This window comes from Hoplias malabaricus, chromosome 16 (genome assembly GCF_029633855.1).
Source record: "Hoplias malabaricus isolate fHopMal1 chromosome 16, fHopMal1.hap1, whole genome shotgun sequence".
NCBI lineage: Eukaryota > Metazoa > Chordata > Actinopteri > Characiformes > Erythrinidae > Hoplias > Hoplias malabaricus.
The window spans coordinates 6,096,596-6,118,740 of record NC_089815.1 but is presented as its reverse complement, the minus strand read 5'-3'; the positions used below and the strand labels follow the sequence as shown (position 1 = coordinate 6,118,740).

At 41.8% G+C, this 22,145-nt stretch overlaps 1 protein-coding gene across 4 annotated transcripts in view; it reads right to left on the bottom strand.

Moving 5' to 3' along the window:
• myo9aa (myosin IXAa) overlaps nt 1-22,145 on the bottom strand; it is a 103,282-nt gene that overhangs the window by 46,019 nt on the left and 35,118 nt on the right. For all 4 annotated transcript variants that reach the window (XM_066646918.1, XM_066646919.1, XM_066646920.1 and 1 more), the window contains exons 3-6: nt 7,754-7,848; nt 7,581-7,643; nt 5,062-5,161; nt 2,541-2,594 (exon numbers count right to left, since the gene is read on the bottom strand). In XM_066646918.1, the coding sequence (XP_066503015.1) occupies nt 2,541-2,594; nt 5,062-5,161; nt 7,581-7,643; nt 7,754-7,848 (312 nt within the window). The remainder of the gene's footprint in view (nt 1-2,540; nt 2,595-5,061; nt 5,162-7,580; nt 7,644-7,753; nt 7,849-22,145) is intronic.

Genomic DNA, 22,145 nt, shown 5'->3' with positions numbered 1-22,145 from the left:
CATGTGTCCAAGTGGCTAGCCATGCTAGCATTCCAATAACTGCTGTTGATAAGCACACGTGAACGTGAAAGCTCCATGAAGTGCTCGTCTGAGCCGAGAGCCTGAACTGCAGCACGACAGAGCCAGAGCCCAATGACTCAGAGCACCATGTCATTATGAAGTTTGGTCAAACGAGCTGGAGTGGCCACATTTTTTCTGGTTACAAATAAAGGGCCTGGTGAATGGTAGCATATGCACGTTCTGCCCGAGCAGTGGAAAATTCAGAACCCTTGGCTTTTTACACTCCCCCATGGAAATTTGGCACACGCGCAAAGGCAAAAAGAGATGTAGCAATTTATGACTTAATTCATCACATGAGATGGAGTTGAGTAGAAGACAGAAGCATGATGCATGTCTAGCTTTCAGCATGTGCAGGAAATGCTGGAAAACGTACATTTAAGATGACTGGTTTTAGACCTTTAATTAAAAAGTGCTACAGGTGTAATAGAGCCTTGAGTCATTTAATATTTGCCAACAGGTGGTGAGAGCAATTGTTTCTAATAATGATAATGATAATATGCAATTATTTGCCATTGTACAATGAACAACAAAATGTGTCTTATGCATTTAACCAATCTCTGGCTGTGATCACACACTAGTGCACTAGAGGCTGTGAAAACACACACCCAGACCTGCGGGCAGTCATCCATGGTGCCCAGGAGCGTTTGGGGGATTGGGCGTCTTGCTCAAGGGCTCTTCAGCCATGTATGTTGCTGACGGTCCTGGGGACCAATCTGGCAACCTTCCGGTTGGTTTGTGCATTTTCACAATGTATCTTATGTACATATAAACACTAGCGTCTGAATTTTTTTTAAATTAAAATTTCGCCTTTAACATCCTCACAGCACATGTACATAACTGTAAAATAATTATAATAATAATAATAATAAAATAAATAAAAACAGACTTGTCTTACATGTCATTGGCTCAAATACCAATACACTGCGCAGCCATGAAGATCAATTTTATCGTACACCAATGTTTTCTGAGAACATGCCAAAGCTGTCATTTCCTTCAAGTTAATCCTAATCGTAAACTACAGAGGACAGGAGAGAGTCTGCAGGAAGAAAACTGTCATTTACTGGAAAACGCTGGAGCTGGCAGGGAAACTGCTCAGGAAAACATAGGCAAATTTACGCACATGTCCTCCCTTTAATGAGACAGTGTCTCCTTCATCGCCTAGCTCTGCCGTTGATGCCATAATTATGGCATACCAGAGCAATGGAAAGGCAAACAGCGCTGAAACCCGACCAGCTCTACGGTTAGACTCGATTCCAGCCTGTTTGCTTTCCTCCTTTCACGTTTCCAATGTAGGAAATGTAAAAAGGACACTTTCTTATGCTAAATGTTATAAGCCTTCCCAAGCAAAACAAACCCGAGGCTATAGAAAGGTGTTCTTAAGGTTTGGAAACTATTGTGGAATAGTGGTATTCTGAGGTTTAATATCTTTACTAGAGCGGGAATTCACCAGGCTCCTTATTTCTGCTGATAAACCAATGAACATTCCTCACACACACACACAGATTTGCAAGCCCAACACTAAAGAGGTGTATCATGGAATCACTTACCTTTGGATTATCATTTGATAAGCATTCATAAGCACAGTCATATTGTGTTTCTGATGCATTCATGAATGTGACATTTCCACAGCCATGGCACACACAACATAACAGAAGGTGTCCGAGAACATGAACCCCCACCACCAAGCAAGCACACTCACACCAGTGAACCCATGCCTTTTTGGTCATTGACTTTGTGTTTGAAGACTCTACATTTGAGGTTCACTTCAGTTCCTGTGCCACTACATACATTTCTTTGATTCATGGAAAGTCAAAATAATGCATAGAAATTGACATCTTGAACTGTGAATTTTTCAATTAATGTTATAAAAAACCTATATATAACCTTTATTTATTTCATTTTTATTTATTTATTTATTTATTTTACTTTAAACAGTAGCCCCAGACCACTTTATTCAGATTGTTGGGCTACAAAAAGAGGGCAGAGGGGAAAAATAAAAGAGGCTATGTCAATATGTGTACATTTGCAGCTGGCAAAACTCTCCCAATTCAAATAAGAGTGTGTTTGTACTCTTTCTTATCACGCTCATTCAATCATTTGAGTGTTTGCTGGCTGATAGTGATCTGACCGAGATGCTCGGAGAGCACACACTATAAACGGGTGTATGGATGTATGGGTGTGTAGGTGGGTGGGGGCGTCCAGTCTGAGGAGCCAGCTACAGCATCAGCTAAAGACGCTTTAATACACAAAGCAGCACAATGACCAAATAAGACAAATGGCCTCAGATGGCCCAGCAGACAGACAGACAGCCCCTGGGATAACACACAAATCACGCCGAGCATGGGAGCAGTGTGTGTTGTGTGAGGTGAACACTATAGGGGAAAGAAAGAAAAAAAAAAAGGGGGGGGGTCGCAAATAAGCCAGTGGTCCCTGTCCCTATAGCACCACAACAAACACACGCACACACTTAAAATACTGACCGGCTCGCTCTCATAGTAAATTTCCCAGTGTAGTCTCTGAGGTTTCTTTGTCATCTGGAAGTAAGGTAGATGGGGTTAGGCAACATTCCACAGATGGCACACAGACTACATACTGAATACATGAGGCATGCAGTTATTAGGAGGAGGACAGCGGTACATGCACTGGAACAGAGATAAAACTCACTCAAACAAACAAACAAACACACACACACCTACTTCAACATTTGACCTGATACCTATTATATTGGAAATGGCCTGAGATGAAAAAATGAAGGCTTAATGTCTTGTCAATGTCTTTTAATAATGCAGACATTCTTTGATAATTCAGACATTTAGACAGAAACAGAATTAGTCAGAGTGGCTAAGTGTTGTGGGGTATGTCTCCTATATATATATATATATATATAAAAATGGAAATGCCAACTGGATTCTTTAAAAACAAAATGTAAAAGTACTAAAAGGCTGTTAAGTAACTTAAAATGCTATAACAAGGTCTGAAACCACTCAATTTTTAAACATTGTTAATGCATTTACCTAACCTCTGTAATTACTATAAATATCAAACACTGTATTCAGTGGAAACCAACAGTGGAAAAGTGGCCTCTACAAACTTACAGACAGTTAAACAACCCACTTGTGAATTTCTCCACATTTCCGCATGGCCCTAGGAGTTTCATCTGATACGGAAGACACTAGCTGTGCAGCACTTGTGGAGAAAATGGCTGGAATTCATGTCTAAACACCTTTAAACACGTCGTCTGTTTTCTGAGTCGTCGTCCAGCCCTGGCATAAATCTCCTTAAGATTGCTTTTCCACATTTAGTCCATCAAGAGAAAAACTTATTAGCAATAGGAAAGCTACTTCTCCTTGACTTAATATGTGAATGTAGTGGAGACTTTGTGAGAACTGATCTGTGTTACAGGCAAGTTGACCAAAAAAAACCCCCACAAAACTTGCTTCTCCACTCTGTTAAGGCCAATACACACTAGTCTCTGTGCTCTGGGCCCAGCGGGACAGGCCAGTGATTGTCACATGGCTTTGGAAACCAGCGCCTGCAAAGCAGTGTGTCCAAAGTGTATAAAATATAGGCTGCGAGCCAGTGTACTAAGAGACAGACTGAAGATTGACTGATGCGTGGCCAAAATATATGGTCATGTATCATCACTACTGCGCTGGAACTGATTTTTTAAACAATACTGACAGAAAACTAGGCTAACTGTAACATATGTCATTTGCTGGGTGCTTCCGATATTTCAGACTCAATTAGATACATGATTTATTTGCATAAGAAAGGAATTCAAGGCAATGAAAAACAAACAAACCTTCCAAAACTTTTAATCCTAAGGGAGTGTACTGAAAGTACATAAGCTGTAAGAAGTGTGAACACACTAAATAGTGAAAAAATTATATTGTCATTGTAAACAATAATTTGTATGGCCATTTTGAACTGAAATTAAATAAATACATGCGTAATAAATGTTAATTATTTTTCGCAAAACCAAGTAATAGGATCAAACAGTTGAGTATCTGCTCAAATATCACTCAATTAAATATGATTATAATATCTGATGCACTGTCACTATGGTATATTTGGAAAGTAATATGTTTATGTATCATCTAGCACTCACACACACACACACACACACAAGGGTGCACATGCACATACGATGACAGAAGGTACAACAAAAAAGTGAGAGTAAAACAACAGGGTTGTGTTATGGAAATGAGGGAGCAGGTCAGGAGCACAGAGCTGCTTTTCTGTCAGAGGGGATTAGCCTGTAGAGCAGTCCTGTGTTTGAGGCCATGGGAGCAGCTGAAAGGAATGAACAATGGAATCTGTTTCCTCCATCCTGTTTGCCCGTGAGAGTGAGTGTGGATGCAGAATGTTCAGGCTTCGGAGAACTGCATACAGCTGCCTGATGCACGCGTGAACTCACACACACACACACACACAAAAGGACACTCCACATGTGCACAGTCAAAAAGAGCTGCTGCTGTCTGATTGTCACCAACAAAACAGTATCTATTCAGTGTCTACTGAACTTAATACATGTTGCTCAGCAACAGAGAACAAATGGACCTCTAGGAAAGGTCTGACTAGGGCTGCACAATCCCGTGTTATTTAAACATCATCACAACATTGGCACGATACTGAGCTTGTAATATAGACTGGACTTTGAATTTAAAACAAATCTTGGCCTTTTCAGATGAACCTGGGTGCTTTGATGAAGCATGGTGTTCACATAATACAAAAATACACTTGCTATAAGCATGTCAAAGCAGATGTGATATTGTGTCCACTAACGGTGCCATGTTTCTCTTATTAGGACTCTACTTATACTTGTTTGTCACAATAAGATTGATTTATTTTTAAATATCACGCCAAAGCTATGGCAATCATATTGTTTAAAAATAATCACAATGAGGTCATTTACAGTCATTGTGCAACCCTAGGCCTGGCATTGTCTCCGTTTGCAGGGTCAGCATATAGCAGGTCTGGACAGTGAGCAGCAGGCTGTACCTGACTGAGGTAATGGTATTCTTCAGGTTTTCTGAGGTGGAACATGGTTCTCTCTTCCTCGCTCGCGCCTGCCAGCAGGTAGTAAAACACATGGTAGTTCCTGTAAGGAAAAAATACAGCTGGAGTCAAAAGAAAACAACAACAAAAAACCAAACACACATTTGCTACACATCCATTACACATCAGAAACAGTCCATGATGTCTCCCACTGGAAGTGAGCACACAGGGTGTATTGCTGAAGGTCAAATGTCACAAAGGGGCTGAATGTGTAGAGAGTCCTATAGACAGTAGTGGGAGCCAGCAGTCAACAATCCATCTCAATAACAAACCACAGCATACACACACACACACACACACACACACACACACACACACACACACACACACACACACACACACACACACACACACACACACACACACACACACACACACACACACACACACACACACACACACACACACACACACACACACACACACACACACACAAAAAGAGGTACAGACATTGACAGCAATGACCTTAACCCTCAAAACACCCTTTTATTACGTAAGGTTTGCTACAACCGGGAATGTTGACTTCACTGTGTACATGTTTTTTTAGATGAATTTTAAATATAAATAACTGTTATTGAAATTTCTATTGCAGACCAAACCTTATAAATATTAGCTGAGAAGATGCAAAACTACTGGATCATTTTTGCCTCACTTCAGAGCAACGAATGTAGAAGATTTTGGCTTGCTTTCAAAAAATATCTACATTTGTGTTGAAGGTCTCAACTATATTTATAAGATGTTTTGTTGGTCTAAATGTAGTGATAATATTGTCATAGCACTCATCAGTAGTGTAAAACTCAGTCAAACAACTTGCTTACAGTGCTTACCTGTACACATAAACATACACTGCATCACACAAAGTGGAGGGGGGGGAAAAAACAACTAAAAAAGAAAGGGAAAAAGTAAAAGGAGAACAGAGCACGATGCGTGTGTGGGAGTATCCAGAGGTCTGCTGAAATCTGAAGCAACTGAGAAGCAAAATTCACTGTCACTGTAAAATTCCTGGACATAAGACAGAGTGCTTTTATAATGCCACATGTGCAATTTGTCAGCTGAAATAGGGGAGAGAAAGGCATTACTTTCCAACTCTTATCAGACTGAAAATCATTGCTGACTCTCTGATGCTCTCTACTAGGAGTTTACACAAGGTCCCAGACACAAAGCTTCAGTCGGGGAGGTCCCTCCAAGTGTCGTCTCGAGTTTGAAATGAACCAATGACTGTTGTCCCTGCTGTCAACGGACTGAAACTTCACACCAGCAGGAAATTATGGTCTGGCATGCAAGAACCATTGATTCCTTCACTAACTCCCAATGTCCTGACCTGCTAAAGCCAGGGAGATTAGCGGTTCCAATAATTGTGGACTACTGGAGGGATCTTTTTGTATGTGTGACTGGGAGGCTTTTCTATGTCTAAATTTGGTGATAACTTTGGAGACAACAATCATCCTGTGTATTGCAAGCATTCCCACATGCTGCCCTTTCATACACAGCTGTGGGTTTATATAGGCTGCTCTGTGGTGTGATGTATTTAGTTGAGGTTTATGTAACACAAGCTAATGCGCCGCATTTTTCTGTATTTATTTTCGCATATTGGTACTAAGGAATATGGCAAACATTTATTGTAACATTATTATTACTGTCTGTGAGGAGCGTGGTGTGTTCTCCCTGTGTCTGCGTGGGTTTCCTCCGGGTGACTGTCTGTGAGGAGTGTGGTGTGTTCTCCCTGTGTCTGCGTGGGTTTCCTCCGGGTGACTGTCTGTGAGGAGTGTGGTGTGTTCTCCCTGTGTCTGCGTGGGTTTCCTCCGGGTGCTCCGGTTTCCTCCCACAGTCCAAAAACACACGTTGGTAGGTGGATTGATGACTCAAAAGTGTCTGTAGGTGTGAGTGAATGTGAATGTGTGTGTGTGTGTGTTTGTGTTGCCCTGTGAAGGACTGGCGCCCCCTCCAGAGTGTATTCCTGCCTTGCGCCCAATGATTCCAGGTAGGCTCTGGACCCACCGCGACCCTGAACTAGATAAGCGCTTACAGATAATGGATGAATGAATGGGACAAGTTGGAATGGACAAAGAGCAGCAGAAAAACAGACTAGAGCTAAGGTTGGGGTTACTTGAAGTAAATGTAAAATTGCTCAGACTCATTACTATTGTTACTATAAACTGACTGTTGTTTAAGGAATCTAAAATTAGCTTAAATACAAATGGGTGACAAACAAAGAGTCAAAATAGAGTAATCATAAGCTGCCAGAACTGCCTTAGTATGCCTTGAAATAGATTCTACTCATCTCTACAAACTGTAACAGATATAACACTGTTATCCCAAATGTAACGCCCTGAACTGGTTTTGATGCTGGGGGTCCAGCTCAGGGGACCATTGAGACCATTCAGAGACGTCTTGTGCCTCGGAGATGGGGGCTTTGTCATGTAAGTATACTTAACCTTAAAAGACCTGAGAAGTGTCCCTACCTTTCATTATGCTCCTGATAGACAAGTCGAGACTTCTCTAGCAGGTACTTCTCCACGTAAGCGCTGCAAAAGAAAACTGGAGTTCAGTAAAATGCACAAACCACCCTGAACATTTTAAACACAGTGATTATACGCATTGATAAACAGGGAAATGGCCAGGGTAGTACTCTCACCCCCTAACAGTGCCGCTTTCCTGGTAGTTTACTTGGATGAACTTGCCGAAGCGACTTGAGTTGTTATTGTGTGCAGTCTTTGCATTTCCAAAGGCCTGGGAAGAGAAGAACACAATTTGTTGATATGTGAGGGTGGAGGACTGAAACAAAGCAGCAGTAGTTAAAAACAATTTGAAAGGCGGAGAAGACTGCAGTTGGAAACTGCGAGCCAAAACTACACCAGGGCACAGAGCAACAATCCTGGCCTAGTCCAGATTAGTATATTATATTCACTATATAATGGCTATAATAACACCTGCGGTGTAGTATCAGGAAAAGAGGAAAGCTAAAATATCAAGGCATCCAGCTAATACTTTTCATCTTGCTGTTTCTACTGGAAGCAGCCATGACAGAGGACATAATGACCAGTGTTTTCATCACTGTCATAAAACAAAAACAGTTTTACGGAGACGTCTTTCCCTACAGCTCGTATAATTCAGCAGCTGAATATTTTGGAAGTGTGAATCAGAGAAAGTGAGCTGCTTTTCCAAATGTGTACAAGCCCATAATAAGCATTATTCAGCACTGTTCTGGGAAATCCATACACAGATGACAATGCTGTCCACACTGCACAGTATTTTATGAGTTAATTACCTTCTGCACCCCTTCAGAAAGGAGTGCAGAACACTAGACTGAAACCTCATGCACTCGCAGTTGCTTTACCTTGCATTAGAGGGCCGTTTTTCACCTGCAGGGAAATAAGCCTGGCAGTTTAAAGATTGATACTTCTAGAGAAACAGTCTATAACACGGATAGATTCTGAAGTCAAACATAAATTGATCCAGTTTTGAGCTGAGCAGATGAATGGCAAGAGAAGAGCCGAGCAGTGAGCCAGAACATAATGAGAGCCATGTGGACTGATGGAACACGTGTAGGAGCTGCTTTAATAAGAGTCCACTCTTTCCCCTTTGGCCTGTTTGTGTTGTATGGCTGCCTAGAGGGGAAGCAGTACTTCAGTGTATATAAACCCTGCAGTTATTTGTAGCCCCACCACAAGTAAACAAATTCCTCTGTGAATCACTTTAGCCCCTATCCACGTTGTTGCAAATAAAGGTTCCTAAATGGTTCTTGGCTCGGGTGTGAAGTGCTGTTGATATAGATCCTTTATATGAACTGGAGGCTCCATGAACCTTAAAGATTCTTCATACTCACAATAACAACAACATATTTCTTCTTTAGAGAGGATATTCAGACACAGGCGTGACTGTGTATTCTACTGGTACATGTAGGTGATTTTCTTTTTCCAACCAAAATATTTATGACACTGTTAAGTTGATTTTTTTAATCCGATGTTTAATCTACACTTAAAGACCCTGAAAACTCCAGGGAGCTGAATCTGTGGCCACACCCAAATTCATGACAGCAATGTGAGAATTTTCCTCATTCTTATGAAAAAAGTGTCCACTGCTTCCCAAGCTGTAGTTCCATTCTCATTTTACCCACGCGTTAAGGTCTTTCCTAGGTTTGCGCCTGTGAGAAGTGCATGAGCAAATGTCACACAGGATGTCGTCTTTTTCAAGCATCTCATCCAAATTCCTTTTACGGGTTGTGGACTAAAGACTAGCCAGATTTGATTAGTTTATTTTTGAAGTTAAATTCACCTACACAAAGTTAGGTGAATAAATGGTGTCTCATTCAGTTCAAGTATAGTATAAGGTTAATATAAATATAATGGCTAATATGGACGCTCCCCCTCCTCGTCGGTTTCTGCTGCAGTAACATATAACCAAACCAATATATGAGAAGTTGTGTAGAATGTGGAATGAATGAATGGTTTAGTATAATTCTACTTCCAGTTACACCCAGACATAAGTATATAAAATAAAAAATGTAGAACATGTCTTTTACACGCCATTTACAACAACGTAAATAATGGTCACCTTAGCTAAATTCAAATTCCAACTACAGGGGGTCCTCGGCTTACGACGTTGATCCATTCCTACGTCGCGTCGTAAACCGATTTCTAAGTCGGAACAGATGTACATACTGTACGTAAATAACACACTGTAAGCACTTATCCTAACACCTATCCTCCTCTGTCCCGAGCTGCGTAACCGTGTATTCTTCCGCCGCACACACCAGACACGAAGTTCACGTTACGACGTTTATGACGCAAAAACCACTTAAATCAAAACAAGGCTTTATACAGTAAATGGGAGATGTGTCGTAACCACGAAACATCGTAACTCGGGACTGACGTAACCCGAGGACCTCCTGTGTATATATATACATATATATTCAAAGAGAAGCTTTTCTCCTTCTAACATCGGTAGACCCTCTGGCAATCACAAGTATGAAAAAAATAGCACAATCTCACTGGCTTATTAAAGACGCTCAGAACAAGAATGTGTCCAAAGTTCAAAGATTGGGTTCAGAGTGTTGCTACTTGTAAGAGCAGTGTTACTGAAATTCTCTGATGAGCAATGCATCTTGCAGTTAGGTCATGTCTAGAGGCCAGTCCACTCCCTTCCCTCCTAGCAACCAGGCTCTCTCGTTCTTACTGGAGCACGACATGCAGACACCCTGCTGCAGATCAATCACAGCTTAGCAGACACACTTACACACACACATCCAGACAGGGAAAACCTACCAAACACAAAACACCATGTTCTGACTCACACATCCAGAATGAGTTTGGTGGTTTTTGGGGAAAGTTTTGGGGTAGTAGCCACGACCTCATGCACTCTCCCCTTGCTCACTGCCACAACACTTCTGACAAGTGATGTTGAGTAATCTCCTCTAGCGGAGACTTCCGGGAAAAAGGTTACGTCAAACGCTGAGATAATGTTACAGATGGCCACCGGATTTAGTCTGACAAACAATAAAATATATAATTCCCCTCTTGCGGCCCAAAAAAAATTAAAAATCAAGTGGATGTTGCACAGTTCCCTGCTTGACATATTAATGGACGACGTTTCAAGACCTCAGCGTGTCTGAACTGAGCTTGGCCGGCACCTCCAAGGACACGGGTCAGATTAGGACGGCCAAATTTGCCGTCAAGATGTCACTTCAGCACGTTCTGGAGCAGATTGAGTACAGAGCAGCATTTCCTGTCCATCAAAGGGCTGCATGATGGAGCAAAAACGCAGAGGGTTCAGAACTCAGAGCAAGGAGAAAAGCACCAGCGTGCTACGCAGGCCAAACTGACTTGCTAGATGACTGCAGGCACTTGGCAAACTCTGTCAGCATTCCTTTTAGCTGGATCAGAAATTAGTAGCAGCCATTAAAACCAGCAATGAGTTATGCACTGTTGCTCTGCAGACATCCACCTGGAACATGTCAAAAATCATCCAAGGTTGGACTGGACATTTTTACTAGGAACTAAACAGGCAGATAGCTTGACTGGCTTCGCATTTACAACACAGCTGTAAATCTAAGTCTGAACCTAACAGTGGAGTAATGGGGGAATTTGTGCAAAGTGAAAGGTGTGCCCTTTGAGATACTGATATAGAATGTGGCGGGATGGACCGTGGCAGAGGCTGGTGCTCATATGAACCGAACGCAATGATCAAACACAGAAATATGAAGTTCATAACTCCTCCCAGAGCTAAACATGAGGGAATGTTTAGTGAGCATTTCTGAAGGAGAACCAAAGAGACCTTCTATCAGAAACTAGCAAACACTCCCAAGGGCTTCATATTGTCGCAGTTTGTTTCCTTCTCTTTCATACAACAACAAACAATTCAACTGAAGTTTGCTGCAAGCACATGCCACGTGGCGTGATAAAACAGCAACAGCTATTTTCTCCAGAGAACTAAGGGTAGAATAGGTACTTGAAATTCAAGTTTGTAATCAAAAAACAATTTTTATTCAATTCAAAAGATGTTTCCTCGCCGTTTGCTAGCTCTCCAGTCTGTCTGCGTGCTGTAAACCGGTCTAATGTGTTTACGAAGCCTCAGTGTTTGTAAATGAATAAAAATAATAATGAACGGTCTCAGTGCAGTATGCTAGGTTTTCTCTAACTCACTCTGCTTATGGGAGAGGCATCTGGAGTTTTTTAGACAATGGAGAGAACTCCAAACGCTGAAAAACACAAACTGAAATGAGGATTTTGTTCTATTCCAGCTCCATAGGTGGGTAATATTTACTTATAACCAATAGTGGAAATGTCTCCAAACTCGAGAGACGGCTACCTGCATCACCGAAAGTGCTACAAAACTAAACAGCTCCAGTTACAAATTAGCTTCTGTGGTAATTCAAACAGTGAATAAAACCTTCTCAGACTCGAGTTAAGCTTCAGACACGTACAAACAATCGTTATTTTCTGGTGCTGCTATGACTGACTAGATAAACAGAATTATGTGCATGTTAGCATGCTAAGCTCACATATAGCTAGCTATCATACAGAGTTGGCTGACGTTCAAATAGCTGTAGTGAAAAATCTGAAAGACATATCAATCAGTTTTAAAATTTTCCAAATTTGAATGGTTTCATCATCAGACTTGTGTATGAGAACTATGCTGCCTTGGCCTTGTCTCACCTGGTCTGGTTTACCTCAGCAGAGGTGAGAGCCAGCTTTTAGCCATCGGGGTGGCCCTAGAGCCCTGAAGTAGAGCAACAACAAAATGACATCAGTGACAGCTGAGCGTTGTCCTCACATTACGGAAACTGGCATCTGACTGCCTTTTATCACCCTTGAGCCCAAACTGGCAAAAAACAAAGCCCTACAGGAAAGAAACAAAGCAACAAGAAGTAGTTTCATGTGTTGACGGCATTTAATTTGCTCTATTACATCACTAGGAAAGAGCAGAAAGGCAGCCGCAGTAATATGCGCCACAAGGGAGTGGTACTTTCTCAGGGTCCATTACTATTCTTTAGTCACTGCTCCATATATATACTGCCTTTGATTAAAAGGAAGTGCTTTTCTTGGATTAGTGTCAAACATACCTCAAAAGAGTATAATATGCCAAGTTAAAGAGGTGCTGGAGACTGGATCTGGCTTAATATCAACAGGGGATTATGCCAATTGCTTTAATCTGCAAATGTCCTGTGGAACTTGAACAGTGAGAAAGCTACCGGTGCCCAGTTGACCGCAGATATATGGAATGTTTTATGAGCAAGGATGAAAAACAACTTGTTATACTAGAGTTGCAATAGTTTTATTGCCCTCCACAAAACAGTATCTGTCCTCTATCTTTCACAAACTCTTAAATCTGTTCTTGCACATACAACATGCTGAAAAAGTACAGGAGTTTGTCCTACTTCCTTTTTCAGTTTTTTGACTCGTGTTCTGCATGTTCTGCTGTGCACTCTATGGTCTGTGTTTACTACAAGAAATCTGAGTGCAGCTTCTGCTCTAAAGCGATTAGAAATCTACCGTGTTTACCTCCTTTAAATCAGTCATGTGTCGTAGGTCGTAAAGGTCAGCTGTTATTCGTTAAATGGGCACAAAAGGCTAAGCTCACATGTACGTGCTCTGCTGTATTTCATCAATAATAATTCTCTCGCATGTGTAGGTATTCGAGGCAGTCCGAGGTCACGCCAATCTGAACTGCGCCTGTGGCTCTCTCTGACTCACTTGCTCCTGACCACGGCTGGCCCCACGGTGCAGCAAACTACAAAAAAAGGGGCACATAAATCTGCAGAAACCATCAGGCATGCAAAAAGATTAATTAAGGTTTGACAGACAAATAGTTCACTTTAATTTAATGGATAACAGGTCATATGTTCACCATTAGACTGAAGCAGTGAGGCACAAAATGAAGCATGATCAAATATTGGCCTTCATCATTTTGACCAAACAAGTTTAGTTCTAAACCTTTGTGAGAGAAATCCCAGAGCTACGCTGCAAGCTGTAGAAACATTCTTCATTTGGAAATACACCCTGCTGGAAAGTGGGTGTTCCGGGTCAGATCTGGCTGCAGCATGGTTCAAATGTTCTACGGTGATGAGAGCTCAGCAAAGGCCTCTGGAACACAGCTTCCACGGCAGCCACGTAATTAAACAAATGAAACGAAGGGAAGAAAGATCCCAGCTTAGCTCTAGCCTCTGGATGTCATTAAAACCTCCACCCATGCTACACATCTGACATTGGCCAGTGCTAAGTATTTATGTGAAACCCTTTGCACGCAAACTCATCCATGACAAAACTGTACTGAATATTTGAACAGCACTGACCAGTGGAGGAAGCAATAGCTGCAGTTTTATTAGGATTCACATGGGGGGAAGTAATGTGTGCACTGTGTAATAACATCTCAGACCAAATCAAACGTCAAAAATGACCAAATCTCCATATTATAAACACCATGCATACAAGCATTATAAATTATGACTAGAATACACACACGTCATAAGAGAGAGAATCTTCACAAAGTATGCTAGGAAGAGAGCAAAACAAGATGCTGTTATACAACATGAGCAGACTCCTCTTTATTATTATTATTATTTTTAATACAGTCCTCTATTCCTAAGCAGCAGTGCATTTGAGCAATTAGACACGGATCCAAAATGAAAGCCAATTTTCATGTGCTTTGTAAACCCACTAGATGAGCCAGATATCAGAAGCATGTTTCATTTTCTACTAGCCTGTAGGTATTAGAGCAGACAGGGTGTAAAACAGGCCAGGGGCATTTCATCAGGTAAGAAGAGAGAATTGCTCAGATGTAAGCAACGTGCGAGGGGGAAAAATTAAATGGAGCAACTCTAGAAGTCGGAATAAACAGGAAGAGTGATATAACAAAGGTCTATTTTGTAAACCTCTAAAAATGTAAACATCAAAAATTGGTCTGGTAGAGGGAAAATGCCAGTGTCTAAAAAAAAACTAAAAACTAAAAAATGCCAACTATGCAATTAGGCATATTTTTGATTAACAAATGCAACGAGAAATAGACTGCTGAGGTTTAAACGTAAACGTATTTCCAGTTAATGCATTTTCACAATTTCAAGCTTCTATTTTATTTCCACCACAAGCTCAAGCTGCTTATTTGTCCCTAATGCTTTTCCTAAGCCTCTGTGATCGTAGTCCTCTCAGTCAAATACAGCTTTAAATGAACCATTCATGAACTATAATTAAATGGAAACTTTTCTTTGAGGAACAGGCTGAGCATTAAAAATGGTCCTTCTCCACTTCCCAGTCCCTGCCCCTTATCAGCTCCGGACATATTTAGAAAGAAGGGGCTGGACGGGGGTTGACGGATGTGGGTGATGCGTAGTAACTTTTACCCTCGAGTCAGCTTTCGAACCCAGCCCATTTTCTCTGGCGTATCCTTCCTCTCCATCATCACATTCATTCTTTCCTTCTGACTGGCTCTTACACATTCTCAGCTTCCCCCAATGCCTAATTACTCATTTGTATCACTTTCATTTTGGCATCACTCTCAAACACATGCACTCCATCTGATCATCAAATCAGAGTTAATAAGGCCGACAAAAGCTGTCAGAACCACACCCTAAAGTTCCTCCCCCGCTCTGTTGAGACGCCACAGCAGAGAGATCTGAGGCTGTGTCCAGCTAGTCGTTGTTCTACTGTGGAAACCCCTTGGATACAGTAGCTTCGAGATACAACATGTTAACACCAGCCAAGGTGAACAACCTGCTTTCACACCCAGCAGTGCAATTTGGCAGATAATGTCTTCAGTCAAACTGGGGCTTTTTCTATGGACTGTGAATGAAGGAGGGAAATCATTTATGTAGCACTCAGGGGCATGATTTAACAGCTCACCTTAATCCTACTTTCTTACAAGTATGTGTGCACATTTATCAAGTCTATTCCATAGTGAATGCCCATGGAAAAGGAAAATCCATCACACAGCTTAAACATTTGAGTGTAGGACTGTGAGATACAAATACATCCATGCGAAAAGAGGCCAGGCAAGTTTATTTATAGAGCAATTCAAAGTGCTTTACGGTGCTTTAAAAGTCCAAATAAAATAATTACATAAAAAGTAAAATTATTAAAAATGATTAAACTATTTTAAATGACACTATAAAAAAAAAAGAAAGGAGGACTTGATATAATGGGGGCAGCCATGGCCTGCTGGTTAGGGAAATGGGCTTGTATCCAGAAGGTTGCCGGTTCGAACAAGGCACCAAACCCTCAACTGCTCCCCGTGCGCTGTGGCTCACTTGTGTGTGTAAATGTGTGTTTCACTGCACGGATTGGGCTAAATGTGGAGAATAAATTCCTCTGTGTGCAAGCACAGTGGCCAATAGTGGGCAGTAAAACAAAAATGCTATCGTTACAGTGATACAGCACAAAGTTTGAGATCAGCATCGTCAGCAAATCTAGAGCACTGAAGGAGTTAAAAAAAGGTAAAATAAAGAAGGAATGTATAATAACGGTATTCATAACCATTATCAAAATAGCACTACTGATAATCCATTCAAATGTGTTTAAATGCCAACATACAACATATATATGAATGAGAGAGAAAAAAAAGAGAGAGAGAGAGATTCCTGTTTAGTTCTACATTAATTTTTTATAACACATCACTACAGACAATATAACTTTATTAACTGCTCACTCAGGAACTGTTGCTTCCTAAATTGCTACTTTCATTTCTAAATAGGTGACAGGAAGCAAGGAAGCCATAAAAGGACAGAAAATAGCACCAAAACATTGCATTATTTGTTTGACAGTCTACTCCAGAATGTGCCGTCTCTCAAAGCAGTCACACAGCCTGAGTATCTAAGCTGCACTGTGATGGTTAGCAAACTTCGTTGTGATGTTCTCAGAAGAGTCCTATTCTCCTGACGCTTTTTTAGGTTGAAAAGGAGTTTCTGTTTCCTCATTCTTCCACCACAGCATCTAAAGAGTGTAACATTAGTCCTGCTGTTGGCCTCAGGCTGTGTGTGGTCATGAGTGGTAAGTGCAGAGGTACAGTGTCAACACAGGCATGAGCCAGGAGGGAGCACAGCTTACAGACAACCTGCCTGTAGGACAGCATCACACACAAAGCTGCTGACGGATTTGAGGCCACTCTTAAAATGGGCACACTGCAGCTGTATCATATTGTCAATAGTAGAGTACAGCTGGCACGTCTACTATGTCCCGGTGGTTTAGCTTATTCAGAAAGCTCCGCTGTCACAGGTCAAGCTGCCTCCATGGCTAAATTTCACTACAGTTTGAACCAGATCCAATTTTCTTACTACACAATGACCATTTCCTGGCTCCAGTTTCTTTCAAATACTTTCTGCTAGGTTTCCACATTCCTGCTTTTACTGAGCCATGTGATTCCAAAAAAGAAAGCAGTCGCAAAACACAAACAGACGGTCTGAGATTCAAGAATGAACTTTTGACTCCTTATGTAAGAGGGTTTAGGGTTTTAGACAAGTGAGAGTTACCATTCAACTGTATTATTAACACAGCAGATTTTCAGCTCCTAAAAGCTACGTGCATATGTTGTTTATGACCAAACAACAGGCAAAAATACAGTGCGAGTGTGAATGATAAACAACTATGAACTGAAATCATGCTCCTTTTTTTGGACCCAAAAGTGCTGGTGCATTCCGCAGCACACAATGGCGTAGTGTTTCCTTGAGGCGCTGTAACTGGAGTGAGCATTCGGGCTGCTCTTTCCTCTAGAGAGCTTCAGAGAGTGGAGGAAAACCTGTTTATCCAAGCAAACTGTGAAGGACATGCTGGAGCAGTCCATACCCAATCTCTGCAGGAAGGCACACACCCTAATTAGCTGTCCAGAGAAGGAATTGTTTTGTTAAAGATTAGAAACCACACCTTTAGGGCTCATGCAAACATCCACATAAACCACTGGTTATTTTACATTTAACAAAGATGATTTAAAATTTGCACGTCTACAAAACATGTGGAAATGCCATAGAATTAACCACCAACATGCTCCTGTTCAAGAAAATACTGCAAAACTAAAATGTACCAACACAGTCCATACAGGAAAAAACAGCCCAATGTGTATTCACTGTTTCTGTCACAGAAACCAACATATTTACATATAGCCACCCATTCAGTCTACAGCAGTTCAATGCAGCCATTTACATTATAAGGAAAGTTTCAGCCTGGACTGCTTTTGGAACAAGGCACAATACAGGAAAGATGTCGTTTACATACATCAGCCGTAAAAACTCAAGCCATACTGCCTGTTAAAATCGTAGTGATAAAGAAAGCTTTAAAAAAAAGTATACTTGCTGTTTGTGGTACGTAAAACCACTCAAATAATTTAAGTGGACTTCTGGGAAAAATAAAAAATAAAAACCAAAAACAATGTCCAGTATGAACCCTTGTAAACTCCGGTCTTCCTGAAACTTCCCATGAGGCAATACCTTTACATCACTAATGTTTTGTTATGCCAAACTAGCATTTGTAGCATTGTGTCTTAACACTGGTCCTGGGATTGCACTGTCAGGTAAATCTTCTTACATAATACATTAAGCTACGCGTGGCCTCAATATTAGAGGCTTCTCTTTGCAGAAAATGGTAATGTGTTGTATTCGACAGATCGCTACGGTAGGCTGATCCTATAATCAGGCACCTAAAAATAAACCTGCAAAGTGCACATATCAAACTTCCACAAAGATGAAGATCCAGTCCAAATTACGCTTAAAAGAGCTGTCAACTTTACCATCCAATTTACTGACCAATCTTTTAACAGAGCAGCTCTGTAATTTTAGTTTATAGACATGAGCTAGCGTTGATTTGCACAGCAGCTTTTGATGAGCGCAAGTGGAGAGTACAACTGCCTGCTGAGTGATGTCACTGACGTCATGTTTCAAAAGCTCCACGTCTGGAAGACAAGAAATTAAAGGAAACTGCATGGACAGTTTTCCTTCTTTACTATTAGACATAAGTATTTAGACATTCCTTATCTTTCTACAAATCCGCTGAATTTGAATAAATATACATCCATACATGTTCATACAACTCTAATACAAATAGCAGCTCCCATTAAAAATGTAATATTAAGCTTGACGTGAGCTTTAACTGAGAGAGCAAACTAAATTTGTCTTCATCCAGTTCATTAAAAGCAACCCAATGTAGAATCACAGGCCCAGACCACCGCAATATTAATTTATAATGATTTGTGTTTACTTTTCTCAATGTGAAACTGGAGAGAACCAAGCTATTTTCTTAAATACCCTACAATATTCAATTAAGGATTCAACCTCTGAGCCACCAGCACAAGGGCTATCATTTAAATAATGCCCTCTGCTAATGTATCTATTAACTGAGGCTGTACTAACAGCTTTAATCAAATAGAGTACAGCATGTAAACAACTGACAAAACCAGACATTTTAAGGGCACCAACTTCTTTTCAGAAAAAAGGCAAATAGACACTCCCTCACTTATCCAGCACAACGAAGGCTGACCGAAAGGTCAGAAAACAACCCATAAACTCCCAGCAGGCCTGGAGTATGTGCAGCAGCCACACTTGTCCCACGCGAGACAGCAGAGTCCATGCAGCTGTACCGCAGCTGCCGTTACACATTCAGTAGATATGTCGAGATCGACCAAAGCAGATATGCAGGGAGATTATTTCAGGCAGATACATATAGTTCAACAGCAGGAAGTGGGAGAAGAGACATAGCTGAATAATGATCTTCTGGAGGTCTCCCTACACTGCACAGCCATAAAGAGCAATGAAGAATGAAGCCCATTCAGATGGCTCATGCATCCAGGGCCTCTCTTCACAATTAATGAGACCCTCCACACTCGCACACTCATACACACCAGCCTGACCAACAAAGAGAGGATAAAAGCACATTGTCCAAAGTACTGACCCATCTAATCACCATGGCTTTTCTTCAAACGTCCTCAGCACATCAGATAAAGGCCCTGCGGAACTCTGAAATGGCACCATGCTGGATGTTACATGTGTGAGACAACATGGAGTAATTGCTTCTTGGCACCAAGGGGGGAAAAAGCATAACCACAGGAATTATTCACTTTTCTGTAGTAGCTCAACTTCAAGTAAAAAAAAAAAAAATTAGTCAAGAAATCACAGGGCACAGGGGTTGTGAAGAATGGTCTACAGAAGAGTGACTAGATGACAGCAATCTACAGGGATGATGAATGAAGTAGACAAGTGGTTTTAGTGGCAAGGAGACTCTGCATCCATCTGACAGCCAAAGTAAACACACAAACGCAGCCAAAATCAACCATCATTTTGAAAATACAACTGTAAAAACAGCAGGTGAAACCCATCATCACAAATCAGATGACAGCAGGCAAAGGTCTCAGATTTAAAACACTGACTAATTCTCTCATCAAAATTTGAGATGCAGAGAGACAAGGACAGAATATTTTGACTTATTTTCTCTAAGCATTCTCACTTTATTCAATGACATAGTGACATTGTTCTCAAAATATTCAGGGGTGTCTTGACTCGGGGCATGGTCACAGGTCACTTGAGTCAGACAGGACCTAGGCCCACCCTTTCAGCCAATGTTAATTCCCCAGGAGCGAGTTCTCATGTGTGGACACACTCCTTCTTGGCTTCATGCACATTCACGCAAATTGGACCCAGAGCTGGAGTGTGAGGGAAGTGGGAGAAGACACACGAGTCACATGAGCAAAGTGAACGCAGACTGCCCCTCCACTGTCATGTATTCCTATGCCACTGGTTGTAAATGCTGTAGAGCTACACTGAATACATTTATTCAGTACACACCACTGTTCTGATTTTAATCTTGAAGTTGTCAAAGGTTTGTAAGTATCGTTCTTTTATTTTATATCAGCAACGTCAGAATGTTTTGATGGCACCCATGATAACGCCAGGCACCACCTTGGTCTAGAACATTGTGAGTGGGAGAGACCTTTCTAGAACACTGACTTTGGAAGAATATACAGTATTGTTTGTCAGAAAGCACTGTTTGTTTACACAGGTCCGGTTCTCTCTGGGCTGTGGTTAACTTGTGGGAAGTAATGCTTTTTACAGAGGACATTGTTCTCAATGAGGTTAGATCAGAGTGATTCTAGAGAGAGACAGAGCATTCTCGACTGAAAGTGGAAAGGCTAATGCAGGGCATCTCGGATGGCTGCGTACAAAGCATAACCTTGCCCCGAGTCACAGCTGCCCTATTGAGAATGACCACCACACTATTGATTATTAAGCAGCATAAGATAGACAATGGCAAATCAACAACCTCTGATGATCAACTGGTGTGAGCAGTGAAACTGTCCAATGTTCCATTAAAGCCATGTAATGTCAGTGTTTTTCTTCACAGATGAGAAGCGAATAGATGTCGAAAGATTGCACAAAGCGTAAGAGTGCTACACAAACCCCCAGCTTCATTACAAACTGCACTGTAATGGCACCAACACACAGCGCCTACAGACTCATCAGCCCACACGTGTGTGTGTGTGTATATATCTCTGCAGCCGCTCTGGCATGGTGTTAGTGGAGTGCTCTCTTCGGGCAGGGTGTGCAAGTTTGGCCTGATGCCAGGGCAAGCCTAAACCCACTGAACCCAACACACAGCACAGAGGCTTACAGAGGCCTTTGTTTCCAGGCCTGGCAGGAGTTACTTCACACACACTGACACTGTTACAGCAGAAGGGTGAAGGGTAGGGGGCTCCTGGCAGCAGACACAGAGACAAACCTCACAGTTTACAGTTCTACACAGAGAACACGATTATGCAAAAGGTGTCCCATGATGACCCTGCTGCGACAGAGGTGAAGACTTAGAGGCCAAAAGGGACACTTTTACTTTACCTCAGGAAAAAATCAGACCAGAAAAAAAAAACACGTGCTAGTTTAGTAGGTGTGAGCAATGCATAGAATATTTAGAACATATTTGTAATATGTCCAGGGTGTCACGGTGGTGCAGCAGGTAGTGTCGCAGTCACACAGCTCCAGGGACCTGGAGGTTGTGGGTTCGATTCCCACTCCAGGTGACTGCCTGTGAGAAGTGTGGTGTGTTCTCCGTGTCCGCGTGGGTTTCTTCCAGGTGACTGTCTGTGAGGAGTTGGTGTGTTCTCCCTGTGTCCGCGTGGGTTTCCTCCGGGTGACTGTCTGTGAGGAGTTGGTGTGTTCTCCCTGTGTCCGCGTGGGTTTCCTCCGGGTGACTGTCTGTGAGGAGTTGGTGTGTTCTCCCTGTGTCCGCGTGGGTTTCCTCCGGGTGACTGTCTGTGAGGAGTGTGGTGTGTTCTCCCTGTGTCCACGTGGGTTTCCTCCGGGTGCTCCGGTTTCCTCCCACAGTCCAAAAACACACGTTGGTAGGTGGATTGGCGACTCAAAATTGTCTGTGGGTGTGAGTGAATGTGTGTGTGTGTGTGTGTGTGTGTGTGTGTGTGTGTGTCGCATACTGGCGCCCCCTCCAGGGTGTATTCCCACCTTGCATCCAATGATTCCAGGTAGGCTATGGACCCACCGTGACACTGAACTGGATAAGCGCTTATAGATAATGAATGAATGAATGAATGTAATATGTCCAAATTAGGCA